This window comes from Garra rufa, chromosome 22, assembly GCF_049309525.1.
Source record: "Garra rufa chromosome 22, GarRuf1.0, whole genome shotgun sequence".
Lineage (NCBI taxonomy): Eukaryota > Metazoa > Chordata > Actinopteri > Cypriniformes > Cyprinidae > Garra > Garra rufa.
The window spans coordinates 17,368,523-17,384,602 of NC_133382.1; the positions used below are offsets into that span (position 1 = coordinate 17,368,523).

The window sequence follows — 16,080 nt, forward strand, 5'->3', positions numbered from 1 at the left end:
ATAGTAAACGCCAACGGTACCTCAATATTCATGACAATTATTGCACATGAATATTAATAATACCCCAAGGTCATGGATAAGGCTCCAAAACGTATATATTTAGTGATATATGTATATAAGTTAAATTATTTTTATACTTATGACTTCATTACATTTTAAACTTGATTATTAATGCATTTCAGTGCTATCATATCACTGAAATAACGTTTGTAGCCTTATCAATGACATTGAGGTATTTAAATATTCATGATAATGATGCAATATATTATATTGTACAATTTAAACTTTAACTTAGAAATGACAATGAGATTTACATAAGAAAAAAAAGAATGTTCATGGTGGATGAGATGCCACAACCTACCGTTCGATCCACCAATACACATTATCCACTAACGTGATATAAATGTGTACGAAACACTACTCCAATGAATTTATCCATGGAAACTGTTTAAATCGTTATTGTAAAAGCGATTTTTTTCTTTGTCGACGAGTTGACAGCAACAAAGACATTCAACTGCCTTGACGGCCGCGTTCAATAAGGCCACATCCACACAGCAGACAGCACTGGGTTGGCTGACATTACGAAAGTACCCGGATGGACCCGTGGGGAAACTACGTCATTGTTCACCGCCGGACGCTCTTTGGATTTTAGAATGGATGAACTCATTTAAATTAATCATAAATTTGCAGGTACGTGCGTTGTTTGGTTAAAATATGACATATGATTACTGCTGGTGATTTTTGGGGAGCGCGTGTTGTGTGGTTGCGTTTATTGCGTGGCACTAAATTGAAAACACCGGGTTTCGCAATGAGTCTTTCGGCGGCTTTGCCTTCTCGGCCAAGGCACCGGTGAATTTTAAATATCGTGCCCCTCCTTTCTACCTGTTTCCGTTTAAAATCGACATTTGGCTAATTAAATTTAGTACTGTTGTGTTGTTTATGTTTATAAAGGGATATATCACGTAAATCAACATCATCTTGTTACAGACGGGCTTCTGGAAGTGCGTGACCATGTTCATGCCGCGTTCTATCTGTATTGTTACGTTTCGCCGTTACCATGGCGTTTGTAGCTACAACACAGCGGTCTTTAAATCAGTCCGAACTTCTCGCGCCAACAAAAACGGTGGCTAGCCAGTTACATTTCACTGACAAGTATTCTCCATACTCTTAATACCACTCCAAATACATTTATTCATAGTATTTCGGGTATAAATAACGTGCGGCAGAGGCCTATCTCGCATGCGAAGCCTTTAGCCGAGCACGCCAGATAACAGTTGGCGGACGTGCGGAGAGAGTGTGTACTACAGGATCATTTCCTCATGCAAAATCACACACGGAACCGCCAATTTAGTTGTTGAACTGTGTTTTGAGTGTCATAGTCTGACGACCTAATCGAAGGTACACACATTTCGCTGTGGTTTTAGTGTGGAACGTGTTGATATGACAGTTTACTGTAAACTATGGCTATCATGAAGTAGCCGAGGCCACGGGCCCGTGCTGGCGCTCGGCTCAATAGATCAACACACACCGGCTAGTACACCAACACATATTTAGCTTTTTGATCAAATTTTGGTTTGCAGTTCACAAGAAAAGAAATATGTACAATTTTAGATGTTTGCGTAATACGGTTCGACTAGTGTGTTTGGAGTTCAACGTTCACTTGTATTTGTTGTACTTTCACTTTGGCGCGATGTCTTCTAGTTATCCTCTTATAGACGCTTTAGTCTTTTTGCGTTGTATTTACTTGTTTCAAAGTTATGTGACTGTATGTTTTTATGAAGGGATATAGTTTTTCGTTTGACAGACAAACTTTAAAATGAAATGGCTGTGTGTTTATTAAATGTCCCGAAAGGCAGTATTTTTTATTTTAAAAATCGCTGAAACTTAAACTGAGCCCAAACGTTACTGTATTAATATATATTATATAAAATGGTATATTGCAAATATCCATGAACAATGACTGATACTGATATGTGACCCAGGACCACAAAACCAGTCATAAGGGTCTTTTTTTTTGTTGAATAAATAAGCTTTCCATTGATGATTGGTTTATTAGGATAGGACCATGTTTGGTCGAGATACAACAATTTGAAAATCTGGAATCTGAGGGTGCAAAAAAATCTAAATTTTGAGAAAATCGCCTTTAAAGTTCTCCAGATTAAGTTCTTGGCAATGCATATTACTAATCAAAAGTTAAGTTTTGATGTTTTTATAGAAAATTTACAAAGTCTTTATGGAACATGATCTTTACTTAATATTCTAATGATTTTTGGCATAAAAGGAAAATCGATAATTTTTATCCACACAATGTATTGTTGGATATTGCCACAAATATACCTGTGCTACTTACGACTGGTTTTGTGGTCCAGGGTCACATTTTATTGTTCTGACTTGTAAAAATAATTTGTTGTGACATTAGTTTTATGAATGTATCCGTTTGTGTCAATATATTTTATTAGAGTCAGAGGCTGTTAACAATCTTCACTTCTGAGGAGCAAAGCAACTTTGTGCTACAGAGTTTTGCTTTCCTCTCAGGTACCTGTTGCATTTGATATTGAGACAAGCTTTACCTGAATCTGTGTCTTTTAAACCAGTGGTTCTCAATCCTGGTCCTGGGGGACCCCTGCTCTGCACATTTTGCATGTCTCCCTTATTTAACAAACCTGATTGAAATCATCAGCTCATAAGTTCAGTTTATGGATCTCTCTCCTAATGAGCTGATGATCTCAACAGGTGTGTTAAATAAGGGAGACATGCAAAATGTGCAGAGCAGGGGTCCCCCAGGACCAGGATTGAGAACCACTGTTTTAAACTACTTAACATGCATATGAAAAATCTGTCCATGTTGTCAAAAATGAAGTTGACACATGTTTGTTTATCCACAGAAAATGAATAATGACCATAGTTGACAAAGCTCCAGAGAAATCTGACCTGGAGTCAGTGCGGTGCAAGCACTCCAGCTCCCTGACACCTTTCTCCTCCAGAGACATGGAGAGCAGTAGTTCGAGCTGGAGTGTTGGCCCTTCTGCCACTGAGCTTTCAAGGGCCAAGACTGCCTGTATGGCCCCGACCATTGGAGTGACTGTGAACGGTAGTAATAACACAGCACTTCAAGTCGAAAGGCCCAGAGAGCAAGGTGAGTGCTTTTCATTACTGATGTTTGAAGTACAAGAGAAGGTTATGTTGTATTGTTTGTGTAATGTATGTCTGTTTTTCTTTTTTGCACCATGAAGTGGTCATGACCAGTGGGGATGGTATTGCTCCTCCTCAGAAAGTGCTGTTTTCCCCAGAGCGGCTTTGCTTGAAATGGAACCAGGGCCAGCGTGTTGGAGCAGGTCTCCAAAACATGGGCAACACATGTTTTCTGAACTCTACTCTGCAGTGTCTGACCTATACGGCTCCCCTTGCCAACTATATGCTGACCAGAGAGCATACCAAAACATGTAAGTGTGGAAGATTTTGCAACGTTGCATATAACGCTTGGCATGGCTTTGTTCTTACGCTGTACATTCTTCTTCTTTACAAACAGGTCATGAGCCTGGGTTTTGCATGATGTGTACCATGCAAAACCACGTCACCCAAGTGTTCGCCAACTCTGGAAACGTCTTTAAGCCTCTAGGTGTGCTTAATGAGCTAAAACGTGAGTGCTAAGTTAAAGATTTAACATTTGCTTTAAAATCATGTGACATAAACACAATTACTCTGCTAAACTGTTAATATAACACTCAAGGGCTACATAAAAAGCACAATTCCAAATATGGTGCAAAACACTTACATACATACACATACTGCTAGATAAGAGTTGAGGATTTTGACAAGATAATTATTAAGGTTAAACCTTAAAGTCTGTATGAAAACAAGCAGCACAGCAACAGTGCTTTTGAGTTAAGTGATAAGGAATGGTCCAGCATGACAGTTATTTATGGTCCACTGATCTTTTGTTCTTATCCTCAGGGATTGGAAAGCATTTCAGACATGGAAGTCAAGAAGATGCCCATGAGTTCTTGAGGTACACAGTGGATGCTATGCAAAAGTCCTGCCTGCCTGGAAACAAGTGAGATCACACAATGCAATTAAATAAATATGTGACCAGTCCACAAAACCAGTCATGAGGGTCAGTTTTTTTTATTGAGTTTTATACATCATCTGAGAGCTGAATAAATACGCCATTGATGTATGGTTTGTTAGGATAGCACAATATGTGGCCCAAATAAAACTTTTCAAAAATCTGGAATCTGAGGGTGGAAAAAAAACTTAAAAACTGAGGGAAATCACTTTTAAAGTTGTCCAAATGAAGTTCTTAGCATATTACTAATCAAAACTTAACAGAGAAGTTTACTTTCAGAACAGAAATTTACAGATAATTTACTCACCCCCTCTTGAAAGTGTTTCAAGATAATGTCTTTCTTTCTTCAGTCGTAAAGAAATTGTTTTTTGAGGAAAGCATTTCAGGATTTCTCTTTGTATAGTGGACTTCTATGGTGCAAGTTTGAACTCCCAAAATGCAGCTTTAAAGGGCTCTAAACGATCTCAGCCGAGGAAGAAGGGTCTTATCTAGCAAAACAATTGGTTATTTAAAAAATGTATATAATTTTTAACCACAAATGCTCATCTTGTCTTGCTCTGTTTTCCGTTTGTAGGTCGAAAACTTCCATTCCATTTCTCCACCAACTTCAAAATTGTCCTACAAAGGGTGTTTGATCTTCTTTGCATGTTCACTTTGTAAACACTTGGTAGGTACTTCTGAAGCGATGTAGGACGATTTTGAAGTTGGAGGAGAAAATGTGATGGGAGTTTTTTGACCTACCCTAACTGTCTTCAACCTGAATACACAGAGTATGCAGAGCTAGACAAGACAAGCACTCAAGATTAAAAAGTATATAAATTGTCCTTTTTTTTTTTTTTTTTTATATATATAACTTTTTCCTCGGCTGGGATCGTTTAGCGCAATTTGAATGCATTTAAACTGCATTTTGGAAGTTTAAACTTGTGGGCACCATAGAAATCCTAAAATGTTTTTCTCAAAAAACATAATTTCTTCACAGTTGAAGAAAGAAAGACATGAACATCTTGGATGACAAAGGAGTCAATTATCTGTAAATTTTTGTTCTGGAAGTGAACATCTCTTTTAAGTTTTGATATATTTACAGTAGGAAATTTACAAAATATCTTCATGGAACATGATCTTTACTATAATATAATATAATATCCTAATGATTTTTGGCATAAAAGAAAAATCGATAATTTTGACCCATACAACGTGCTACTTAAGAATGGTTTTGTGGTCCAGGGTCACATATTTCCTCATTCATCCGTGCATTAACTGTAATGGCTGCATAATTATATCCAATCTAATACTGCATTATTTTCATTTTTTGTCAGATTGGACAGGCAAACTCAGGCAACCACTTTTGTACATCAGATATTTGGGGGTTATCTGAGATCCAGAGGTATGTCATCAGATTTTTGTTTTTGATTTGGTTTAAGGCTAATGTTATTCTTTCTGAATTACATGTTGCAACTATTGTCTATAAAAAGACAACTTTAGTGTTTTGAAGTTTGATGATTATTATGTGTATGTTTTATAGAATCTGTTTGTACACTGTTAATGCCTATTTCTTTTTCACAGTCAAATGTTTGAATTGCAAAGCAGTCTCGGATACTTTTGACCCATACCTGGATATTTCACTGGAGATAAAGGTGACTAAAAAGTTTAAAATTTATTTTAAGTTTCTTACAGCTAAAGCAAGTATTTATTAGCACGGTTACATTAGTGATCTTTTTTTTTTTCAAATGTTTATTTGCAGACGGCCCAGACACTCAGTAAGGCATTTGAGCAATTTGTTAAGGCTGAGCAACTTGATGGGGACAATGCTTATAAATGCTCCAAGTAAGTTTTCTGTGCATCTTAACACCACATCATTATATTACCCAAATCCAAATTTTGTGTGTGCAGGTACTGTACATTTGAATTCACGCATTGTCTACTCTTCACAAAGGCCTTCTTTCAGTTGTAACTTGTTTTATGACTTGTTTCTATTTAATGGAACAGTGCATTTAGAGTCCAAAGATTGTCTATGTGGAATTGTTTTGTTTTTCTATTTTCACTTTCACTTAAACTTATAGTAATCATCTTTTGTCCTGGCAGATGCAAGAAAATGGTTACCGCCACAAAGAGATTCACCATTCATCGCAGTTCTAATGTTCTCACCATCTCACTGAAGCGGTTTACCAACTTCAATGGAGGAAAAATTACAAAGGTACACTGCGTAAAGGTCATAAGACAAAAGTCTAGTAGATTATTTTGTAACTGCTTGCTAAGATCCTAGACAAACTGGTGTGACCAGCTCAATCATCCATATTTTTGACATGTCGCCTTGTTGCGGGACCTTTGATAGGGCTAGGTCAATGTGCTTAAATACATTTTAATGTTAACAGCATTAAAATGTCATCAGTTAATGCATTCATTTTGGCAGCCGTAAATATGATCATTCTTAATCCTTCACAGGATGTGAGATACACAGAGTGTCTAGATTTGCGCCCATTCATGTCTCAGTCTCATGGGGACCCACAACTCTATGCTCTATATGCTGTGCTGGTTCATTCTGGCTTCAGTTGCCATGCTGGACACTATTACTGCTACATTAAGGTAAGTCATCAAGTACAGACCTGCATCCTCTTTTATGTGCTTACTACATAATATATGTATGATTAATATGATCTTCTATTTCAGGCTAGCAATGGGCAGTGGTATCAGATGAACGACTCATCTGTATCTCTCAGCGATATAAGAACAGTGCTTAATCAGCAAGCTTACTTGCTATTCTACATCAGGTAAACGTCTTAATTCCATTCGCATGACTTCAATGGATAATTTGTGTTTCTGGGGCTAAGGGTGAGTCTGATCAGGACAACGCTTATTTTAATTCAGGTCACCTGATGCGAAAAACGGAAGTGATTTTAGCCAGATGAATCATACTCCAGGCCAGTCATCTCCTCGACCATCCATTCCAGTCAAGATGAATGGGCCTCAGTACACCTCCACATCCTTCATTGGCCCTCAGCTGCCGCCTCATATGCTGAAGGTACTGCAAGACAATAGCACATTCAAACAAATTACAATGGTTCAGCAATTTAGCCTTAAAGCTAAGCTAGGTTTGCCGCTTCTCTTCACCTAGTCACTCCATGTGTCTTCACAGAGCTCGTCGTACATAAACGGGAATGGTTCTTCAAAGGAATACCATGGTGGCTCCAAACCCAACAGAAGTTTCTGTGGTGTGACCAAATTAGGCTCTGGCCCATCTCATACATCCTCTTCTGCATCCGCATCCTCTTCTACTTCGCTTGTTCGGCCCATGGGCATTCCTGACTCGTCCAAGAGGCCGAAGTTGACTTTTCTCATTGGTCAGGGCAAGCCTGTGAGACCTACTCAGACCCAGTCAAGCCCTAACTGCTCTTTATCTTCAGCCTCTCACCCTCAGCCCACATCTTCCAGCACTTCAGCGTCTACCTCAGGCTTCCCGCAGGTCAATGGAACACACACTGGAGCTTCTTTCTTGGTTCCTTATGGTCAGGAATCATCTGAGGAATCTGACCAAGAGGCTGGAACCTTGGAGAACGGATCCGATAAGCCTTATCTTGCTCCCAAGATAACCAATGGGAATGGGGTAAAGGATGACAACCAGTCCCACAATTCCAGTTCACTGCCTCAGCTTACACAGAAGACAAATGGATCTAATGGCTTTTCAGAGTTACATGTGCATGAAAATGGATCAGGACCTGCCCACAAATCTCAGAATGGCCTTCCTAAAGCCAATGGTTTTAATCATGCTGATAAGGTACAAAACTTCACATTTTAATTTGTGGCCTTTATATTACTTCTAAAGATTTCGTTCCCTATGATGAATGTTTTTTTTTTTTTTCAGGTTGTGGCTGCACCACATTCTTCATCACAGATTGCTAATCCGTCTAATAGTTCAGACATGCAATTCAGCTTAAAGCCTGGGTACAGTGAGTCAAGGTGAGATGCTTTTTTAATTTAACTGTCTTTTGATCTTAATATATTTTTTTCATAAATGTACACTGTTGTGATGCATAAAATTTGTGTTTACCGGTGTTATTTTAGAAATATTTACTATTATAGTATTTATTAACACTTTGAATTAGCTTTTATTTTTGTTATAATTTCTCATTTTAGTTTAAGTATTTCTGTTTAGTTTGTAATTCAGTTTTAGTTTGTCATGTTAGTATTTTAGCTTAACGGAGTAGTTCACTTCCAAAACAAAAATTTACAGATAATGTACTCACCCCGTTGTCATCCAAGATGTTCATTTCTTTCTTCAGTTGTAAAGAAATTGACTTCTATAGTGCCCGCGAGTTTGAACTTACAAAATACAGTTTAAATGCAGCTTTGAAAGGCTCTAAATGATCCCAGCTGAGGAAGAAAGGTTCCTCTCTAACGAAACGATCTGTCATTTTCTAAAAAAAAAAAAAAAAGTAGTATTTTTTTCTAATTTTCTCCAATTTAAAAATTGTCCTACATCACTGTTTCCTTTTTTTGTAAAGGGCATTTGAACTTCTTTGCACATTTACTTTGTAAACACTCGGTTGGTACTTCTGCAGCGATGTAGGGTGATTTTGAAGTTGGAGGAGAAATTTTTCTATGTACCCTAACTGTATTGACCTGGATTACATAGAGTACACATGCACATTGCACAGCTAGACAAGATGAGGTTGCAAAGTATATAAACTGTACATTATTACTTATTTATTAAAAAAAAAATAACCAATCGCTTAGCTAGATAAGACCCTTCTTCCTCGGCTGGGATTGTTTCGAGCCCTTTGAATCTGCATTTAAACTGCATTTTGGAAGTTCAAACCCGCGGGAACATATAATTCCACTAAATGGAGATGATTCCTAAAATGTTTTCCTCAAAAAACATAAATTCTGCACGACTGAAGAAAGAAAGACATGAACATCTTAGATGACAATGAGGTAAAACATTTTCTGTAAATTTTTGTTCTGGAAGTAAACTACTCCTTTAAGCTGTTTTTTTCAGGTTGTTACCAAGGGAGCATTTTCATATAATACTTTATTTCAGTTAAGAAATGTGAGAAATGGGGTGGGGGGGGGGTTAATGGTGGCTGTGCTGGTTACAGCATATGAATAATTTTTTGTTGTGAATATTAGGACAAGAGTGAAGTGCAAAACATTCTTTACAAAAGATCATTTGTTAGCAGCGAGATGGTACATCGCAACCATGCAAACATTTGGATTCATGCTGAATGGGAGAGGTATATAAGCCCATAAATTTGAATTAGGCCATACACAGCTTTGTGTTCTGATTTGTGGGCTGGTCACTCAAATTGTGACAAAGCATTTTTAGTCTTTTAGAAATTTTGAAGTTCTAACTTTTTTCCGTTCTATAAAGTCAGTCTACACAACAATTAATTTGTTGACAAATGAGACATTACTGGTCACACCGCAGAGATAATTTTAAAGAAAATGTTATGCCACAGCCTAATTTCAGTATGTGCCATTTATGAATTTTTGGCCATAACATACACATGTTTAACAGTATCAGCCAAAACTTTGATATCAGTGTATAGTTTTTCATTTTTAGAGTTAGCAAGTTTCTGATGGACTAAACTGTCTTTGGGCTTTCTTTATTAACTAATTCATTCATTCATCCATCCAACAGCTCCAAACCACCCAGTACAGATGGCCAACCTTGTCTCTCACCTTCAAGAAAAAGGATGAACTCCTCTTCAGACTCTTCATCTCAGTCTGCTTCACAGGTACAGTCTGCATCTTCATCTAATGCCTCATTGGTCTCAAAGACTACGGACACTGATCTTCAGGCCCAGACAGCTTTGAAAGCTGAGTCGATTCAGGGCCATGACAACCATGCAGTGGCTGGCATGTCAGATCTTCAGGGCAACCACAGTCTCAGCCTCCATGCTGGTGATGGTCACACAAGTCCACGCGGGTTAAAGGAGGAGTTCAGGTCCAGTGAAGAAGAAAGCAGAGAGTCAAAGCCATCACACATAGACAAGTTTGGCTCTGGAGATGGACGGAGTGGGGACCGGAATAGAGTTTCAGAGCGACCACACTTTTCTTCAACCCTGAAAGACAGGGACCGGTACAGGCACTATAGGGAATACAACGAAAGAAGCCGGAGTCGCTATGGTCATAATTATCGAGAGAGTCGTCCCTTTAGAGAGCGTTCCACCAGTAGAGACCGGCATTACAGAGATCGTGATTACAGATTCTCGCACCATCGTCGCGAGCACCACCATTCCCAAAGAAGACCCAGAGAGGAACGCGACTGGAGTAGGGATAGAAGATTTGCGAGTGATGCTTATCGTCCTTCTGGACACCATAACCGGGATGGATATTCTAGTCAGAGCCATCGTGGGGAGGATGGTGGCTATGGAAGGACATCCCATACAGTAAATGGTTCAAAAGTAAAACCCTCATCTCCACGTTCTGTCAGCCCACTGCCCGGACATAACAAGCGGAAACGCAGTCCATCGGCTGATGCAAGACAAAGCTCTGATGAGTGCCGAGTGAAAAAATCCAAAAAGAAAAAGAGAAACAAAGAAAAGCACAGGTGAGTAATTGTACTGGAATACTTTACTACTGCTTTCTTTTGCTCTGGATTGTCGAAATATTATTTGTCATTGAAAATTTACTATTTGACTGGGTGTGAATAAACAATTAGAAGAAGAACAAAAAACTATTATAAGACTAGTTGATCATTTTGACCTTTCTACTTATAGGCACTCAGAGAAGGACCTATCTGATGGCAATGAGGATAGCAGCTCTAAGAGACATAAAAAGAAGAAGAAAAAGAAAAAGAAGAGGAGGGAGGATGAGGAGAGACCTCACACTAGGAGAGATGTCACTCCTAGGCGGGAAGAGCATGATTCTAGAGCTAGGAATGGTGCAGAGAAAGGAAGTCAGCACTACAGCTCTGAGTCACTTCACAATGTCCACCAAGACCATATGGAGGACCAGCAACCGCTCAATGGACACAAAGGTGCTTAGACTTGCTGTCTTTTTTAACAGAGAAAAGTAGAAGCAAAGTATGCTTCAGGCAGTAGCATACTTTTGTTTTGCACATTTTTACTCATCTAGGTCACTTTTCACATAGAAATCAAATGGGGAAAATAAAACCGCATGTTTTTTACATTAAAATTTGCATTGTGATATTTTCATGATGTTATTCATTCTGTTATTCACATTTTCCTCAACAGTTTTTTTTTTGTCAATATAGTGATGTTTTTTTTTTTATAATGAGCACTGGCCAACTTGATTTCAAACAATATGCATACATATGAAGTAATGTGGAGACATTTACAGTTTGCATTATTTTGTAGTAATGATATTTGAACATTAAGGTTCAAATGCTTTGTGCTTTGTAATTAAAACATTGAAATATTTAAATGAATATTAAAATTACCCATGCTGTTTTTGTTTTTTCATCATGTGCCAGAAAATGTTTTTTTGTTTCATATACAAGATATAAACAGGGCCTTTTTAGTGATAGGGTTTATCTTTATGAATTAATATTGCAAGGATGAAAGCTTAGTAGTCTCTTTCAGATAGAAGTGCTAACACTGAATGTTTTAGTAAGCTTCTGTCTTCTGTTCTGATACATGTGGCATTAAATTTGTTGTTGAACTAGTTTGCCAGTAATTGACAACAAATGTACATACTCACAAACATCTACAATCACACTCGGCATAGTATTACACATTCATATGCAAATGTCATTTGGAAAACAAAAAACAAAAAAAACTTCATTTTGTGTATTATTTTTTTTTCGCTTCAGCTAATGGCCTGAGCTGTTACAGTGGAAGTGAACTTGATCTTTGTCATACTGGGATAGAGAAAGACATGAAATACAAATATTTCAATCACTCTACCACTGACAACAGCACAAAGACACTCTCAAATGGAAATGGAGATATGGATGGTGTCTGTCACAGGACCCTTTCAGATGTTGAAGTAAGTAGACTTAACATTTTATGATAAACACAAAAATGCAGGATTCTAATCTGAAGTAGCCACATTTCTCAAAAACTTTGTAATAAATATTTTAAAAGAGCAGGCCTTATGGTGTTTCAAAGTGTTCTAATATTCTGTTGGAGTCCCCTAAAACAGGTTTAAATGCATCTACGGTCAGAAAACATTGTAATTTTCTCAGAATATACATTTAATATTAGAATCATTTGCAATGATTTTGAAACGATTAGTTCAAAGCAGTTCTGAGCTTAAGGTTTGTAAACCCCTTTCTTCCATACGCCTACTCTGCTCTGTTTGGTCAGCTGGCCAAGTCTGTTGTGATTGGTCTTTCAATATACAATGCAAGCGAATCGTGCCCACAGCTGAAGTTTAGCTGCTAAACTGTAAACACTACACAAAACAATGATGGTTGATGTGTTGGCCAAATGCTAACGTGACTAACTGATGAAACAACACAATTTGTAAACCAAAATATGTCTACGTTCTTTATTATAAAACAAAGTAATTAGCACAACGACTGAGAATCAACACATTCTTAGGAAATAGTGGGTTCACTGTGAATTATCAAGACTTTTTCAGTAAGACAGTAATATCATGGTTTACCTGGAAACATAAAGCTGCACTAGGTATACATCACATGTTGGCACAAAAAAAACCCTGATATTTTGAGCACTCAATTAAAAATTCAGTATTTATTAATCTTACTTACAGGTTGTGGTTCGGAGACTCTTGTTGGTATAAATAAAGAAGGTACAGAATTATCTTTTATGGACAAATGTTTAACTCGCCAAGATTAGAGAAGCAGTCCTCTGTAAAATGAGAAGCACATCGTGGAAAAAATACATTTTAACCACTGATTCTTCACATCATCAACTTTTGGCAATGAAAACAAAACAGACGTGGTTTCACAGCACAGGACACGGTGTCTTCTTGACATGATGTAATACACTTTCGGAAGACGGGGATTATGCTAATATGTAACCGAGTTATGTATATCGGTAACAGGCAGAAGATTTGAAAATATGACGACTTTCTTTTGAGAGACAATATCTTTCTTTATCATGCACTTTTTTTGATTAATAACTTGTTTACACTGAAGGATAGCTATGTTACAAACTGCAAAAAAATTTAGTTTTTGAAAACCCATATGACTTCTTTAAAAGTGAAATTTAGAAACAGTTGTAAAATAATGTAATTAAAATGTATATTAAATTTTGTATTAATTATGGTTTTTGTAGTTGGACAACTCTGACTGATCTTTGGTTTTCACAGAAATCCACACATCCTCACTAAAGGGAAAGCGATTTCTTGATCACACCTAAGGTAAGAAATTGTTTTTGTAGTTTAAAAAAAAAAAAAAAGCTCAGTTCTAATTGTTTCGTTCCCTCTCTTTTTATTTAAAGACTCTGAAAACCACCCATGCAAGCATGTGAAAGACAAAATCTACAGCTACAGTTCCCGACATGGTGCTTAACATTTAGAACATACTGTATTTTTACCACGAGATGAATTTTAAACTTGCATTATTTTGTCTTTTTTGTTTTTCTTTATTTTTAAGGCTATGGATTTTTTTAGTACACTGTACATAAATGAACTTTGATCATGAAAAACAAATTATATATAAAGTTAATATATGCGATTAAAACAAAAGCCTGGAGCTTAACATCAGAATTGCTGCTCAGACTTACAGACTCAGGATTTTCTCACTTGTGAAGATGAGACAAGCGCTCCCTTTAAGGAAACAAACCTGGGAACGACAAGAACATTTATATGCTGCATCGGCGGAGAAAGACTGCTTGTCTCTTGGCTTCAAGTTATGATGTCACCATTTTCACATATCGGTTGAGAGAACTGTCTCAAAGGAGCAGCCTTTGCTAATGCTACATGTGCACTTACATCACAGTTAACCTGGACACACTTGAGGACATAAGATGTTTGCTTTGCTGTCTCTTGTACCTCTCCTTTTTTTAGATTCTCACTGTATTATTCTCTCTCTATCTGAAATTCCTCAATCAAACCTATCTAGAATGCAAGTTCATTGCATCTTTTTTGTTTTTAATTCTCACTTGTCTAGTTTTTTCTTGAATCAGCTTTGATTTTAGTCGAGATAATACTGTGAATTTAAGTTGAACTGTACTATCAGTTGTTTGTTTTTGGTCCTGTATCAGGAGTTCAATAGAGACACCTTCTGTAAAGCCACTCGCAATGTAGACCATGTTCTCTGAACATTTGTCAACTTTTTTTTTTCTTCAGCAAAACGGACATAAAAACAGTTATATTCAACTTCATTTTACTGTAGCATGTCAAAGTAAATGTATACAGTGTACAATATGTTGAGTGAGAGGAAACGGCCTTAATGTCTGAAATTGTAATATTTTCTCTCACTATGTTTACAACATTTTGTTGGAGTGAATGAACATGTATGTGACGATGGGACGTGTTTGGTTTTGTAAAGGGTGGGGTTTCCTTTTTACATATAAAGAATGACTTGTGAGATTTCTGTTTTGTGAAAAATATCTTAATTGATGTCAAAGATGTCAGCATTTTTTGTTTTAGCTACTTCTCAGCAGTCGTAGCACAAACACAGCTTAAGACAGATTTACATTCATTGTGCTTTTGCCCTATACACCTGCAAAATCAGGCTATAGTTGTCATTTACGTCTCAATACCCAGTAGCAGTTATGCATGTGGACAAACTTACTGAAAGCGGCTTAATATAAAACTGCACAAATCATATTCATTTCTAGATTAGAGTGCACAGTACTTGCAAAGCAATAATGTTTCAAATTTTTAATCTTTTGCTACTAAACTAATGCAAGATGGCTCCCTAAATACATAAGAAAAAAAACAAAAACATTCATTTTTTTTGTAGAGCCCTCAACTAATATTTGGGTCTTAAAAAAAAATCCTGATAATTTACTCACCCCCATGTCATCCAAGATGTTAATGTCTGTCTTTCCTCAGTTGCAAAGAATTTTTTTTTTTTTTTTGAGGAAAACATTACAGAATTTTTTTCCAAATAGCGGACTTGAATGGTGCTCAACGGATTGAATGTTAAAAATGCAGCTTCAAAAAGGTAAAACAGCAACGTTGGACAATTTTTTTATAGGAGAAAATGAGATGGGAGTTTTTCGACATGCCCTAACTGTTTGGAAGAGTACACGCAGAGCTAGACAAGACCAGCATTTGTGGTTTAAAAAGTGAATAAATATATTATATATATATATATATATATATATATATACAGTAGTCAACATTCGAAGTGGATCAAAACCTTTCATTAAATTTTGTCCTAAAACCAAAAAGAATACCCGTTCTTATCTTAGGACAACTTTGATGAACTTTTTTGATCCACTTCGAATGTTGACTACTGTATATATATATATATATATTTTATGCCTCAGCTGGGAATCTGCATTGAAACTGCATTTATAACCTTCAATCTGATTAGCACCATTGTAGTCCACTATATGGGGAAAAATCCTGCAATGTTTTTTTTTTATGTTCTTTAATTTCTTTGTGACTAAAGAAAGAAAGACATAAATATCTTGGATGACATGGGGGTGAGTAAATTATCAGGAATTTTTTATTCTGGAAGTGGAGTAATCCTTTAATATGAGCAAAATGGTTCATTTATTTGCTTAGTGATATAAGAGATTCTGTATTGAGGAATGATGGCATTCCTTGCTGTGTTCTTCAAGAAGACCCAGAACTGTTATCTTGACAAAAAGAGGTTGAATAAAGAATTAAAGGAAGGAGGGCCAATAACTGTAGCACTTTTTTGGTAAAAATATTTGGTTTTTAATAAATTATTTAAAATTACTTACTTGTAATTGAGGGTGCGATTTTTGTGAATATTTTGAACAAAAGACTGAGGATAAACAGTAAAGCTATTTCCACAGTCCATTTATCTCATATTTACTAACTGTGCAAATATTAGTGGAGATGTATGTGTAATTACAGCATCTACCACTTACCTTGACCCCAGGTGTATATCACATCGTCTTTCGAAGTATATACATGTGATCCTGGACCACAAAACCAGTCTT

At 36.8% G+C, this 16,080-nt stretch overlaps 1 protein-coding gene across 2 annotated transcripts; it reads left to right on the forward strand.

Annotated features, from left to right (window-relative positions):
• Window positions 1–80: 80 nt before the first annotated feature.
• On the forward strand, window positions 81–14,527 carry usp42 (ubiquitin specific peptidase 42). 2 transcript variants are annotated; one of them, XM_073827755.1, is made up of 20 exons: window positions 81–690; window positions 2,460–2,535; window positions 2,886–3,136; window positions 3,234–3,443; window positions 3,530–3,640; window positions 3,955–4,054; window positions 5,383–5,450; window positions 5,630–5,700; window positions 5,808–5,890; window positions 6,149–6,260; window positions 6,509–6,649; window positions 6,734–6,834; window positions 6,932–7,085; window positions 7,200–7,838; window positions 7,926–8,020; window positions 9,702–10,613; window positions 10,783–11,042; window positions 11,838–12,013; window positions 13,304–13,354; window positions 13,435–14,527. In XM_073827755.1, the coding sequence occupies exons 3-19, from the start codon at window positions 2,896–2,898 to the stop codon at window positions 13,322–13,324; spliced, it is 3,495 nt and encodes a 1,164-aa protein (XP_073683856.1). In that variant the 5' UTR covers window positions 81–690; window positions 2,460–2,535; window positions 2,886–2,895; the 3' UTR covers window positions 13,325–13,354; window positions 13,435–14,527. The 2 variants fall into 2 exon arrangements, with proteins under 2 accessions (XP_073683856.1, XP_073683857.1); XM_073827756.1 differs by lacking the exon at window positions 2,460–2,535.
• Window positions 14,528–16,080: the final 1,553 nt, after the last annotated feature.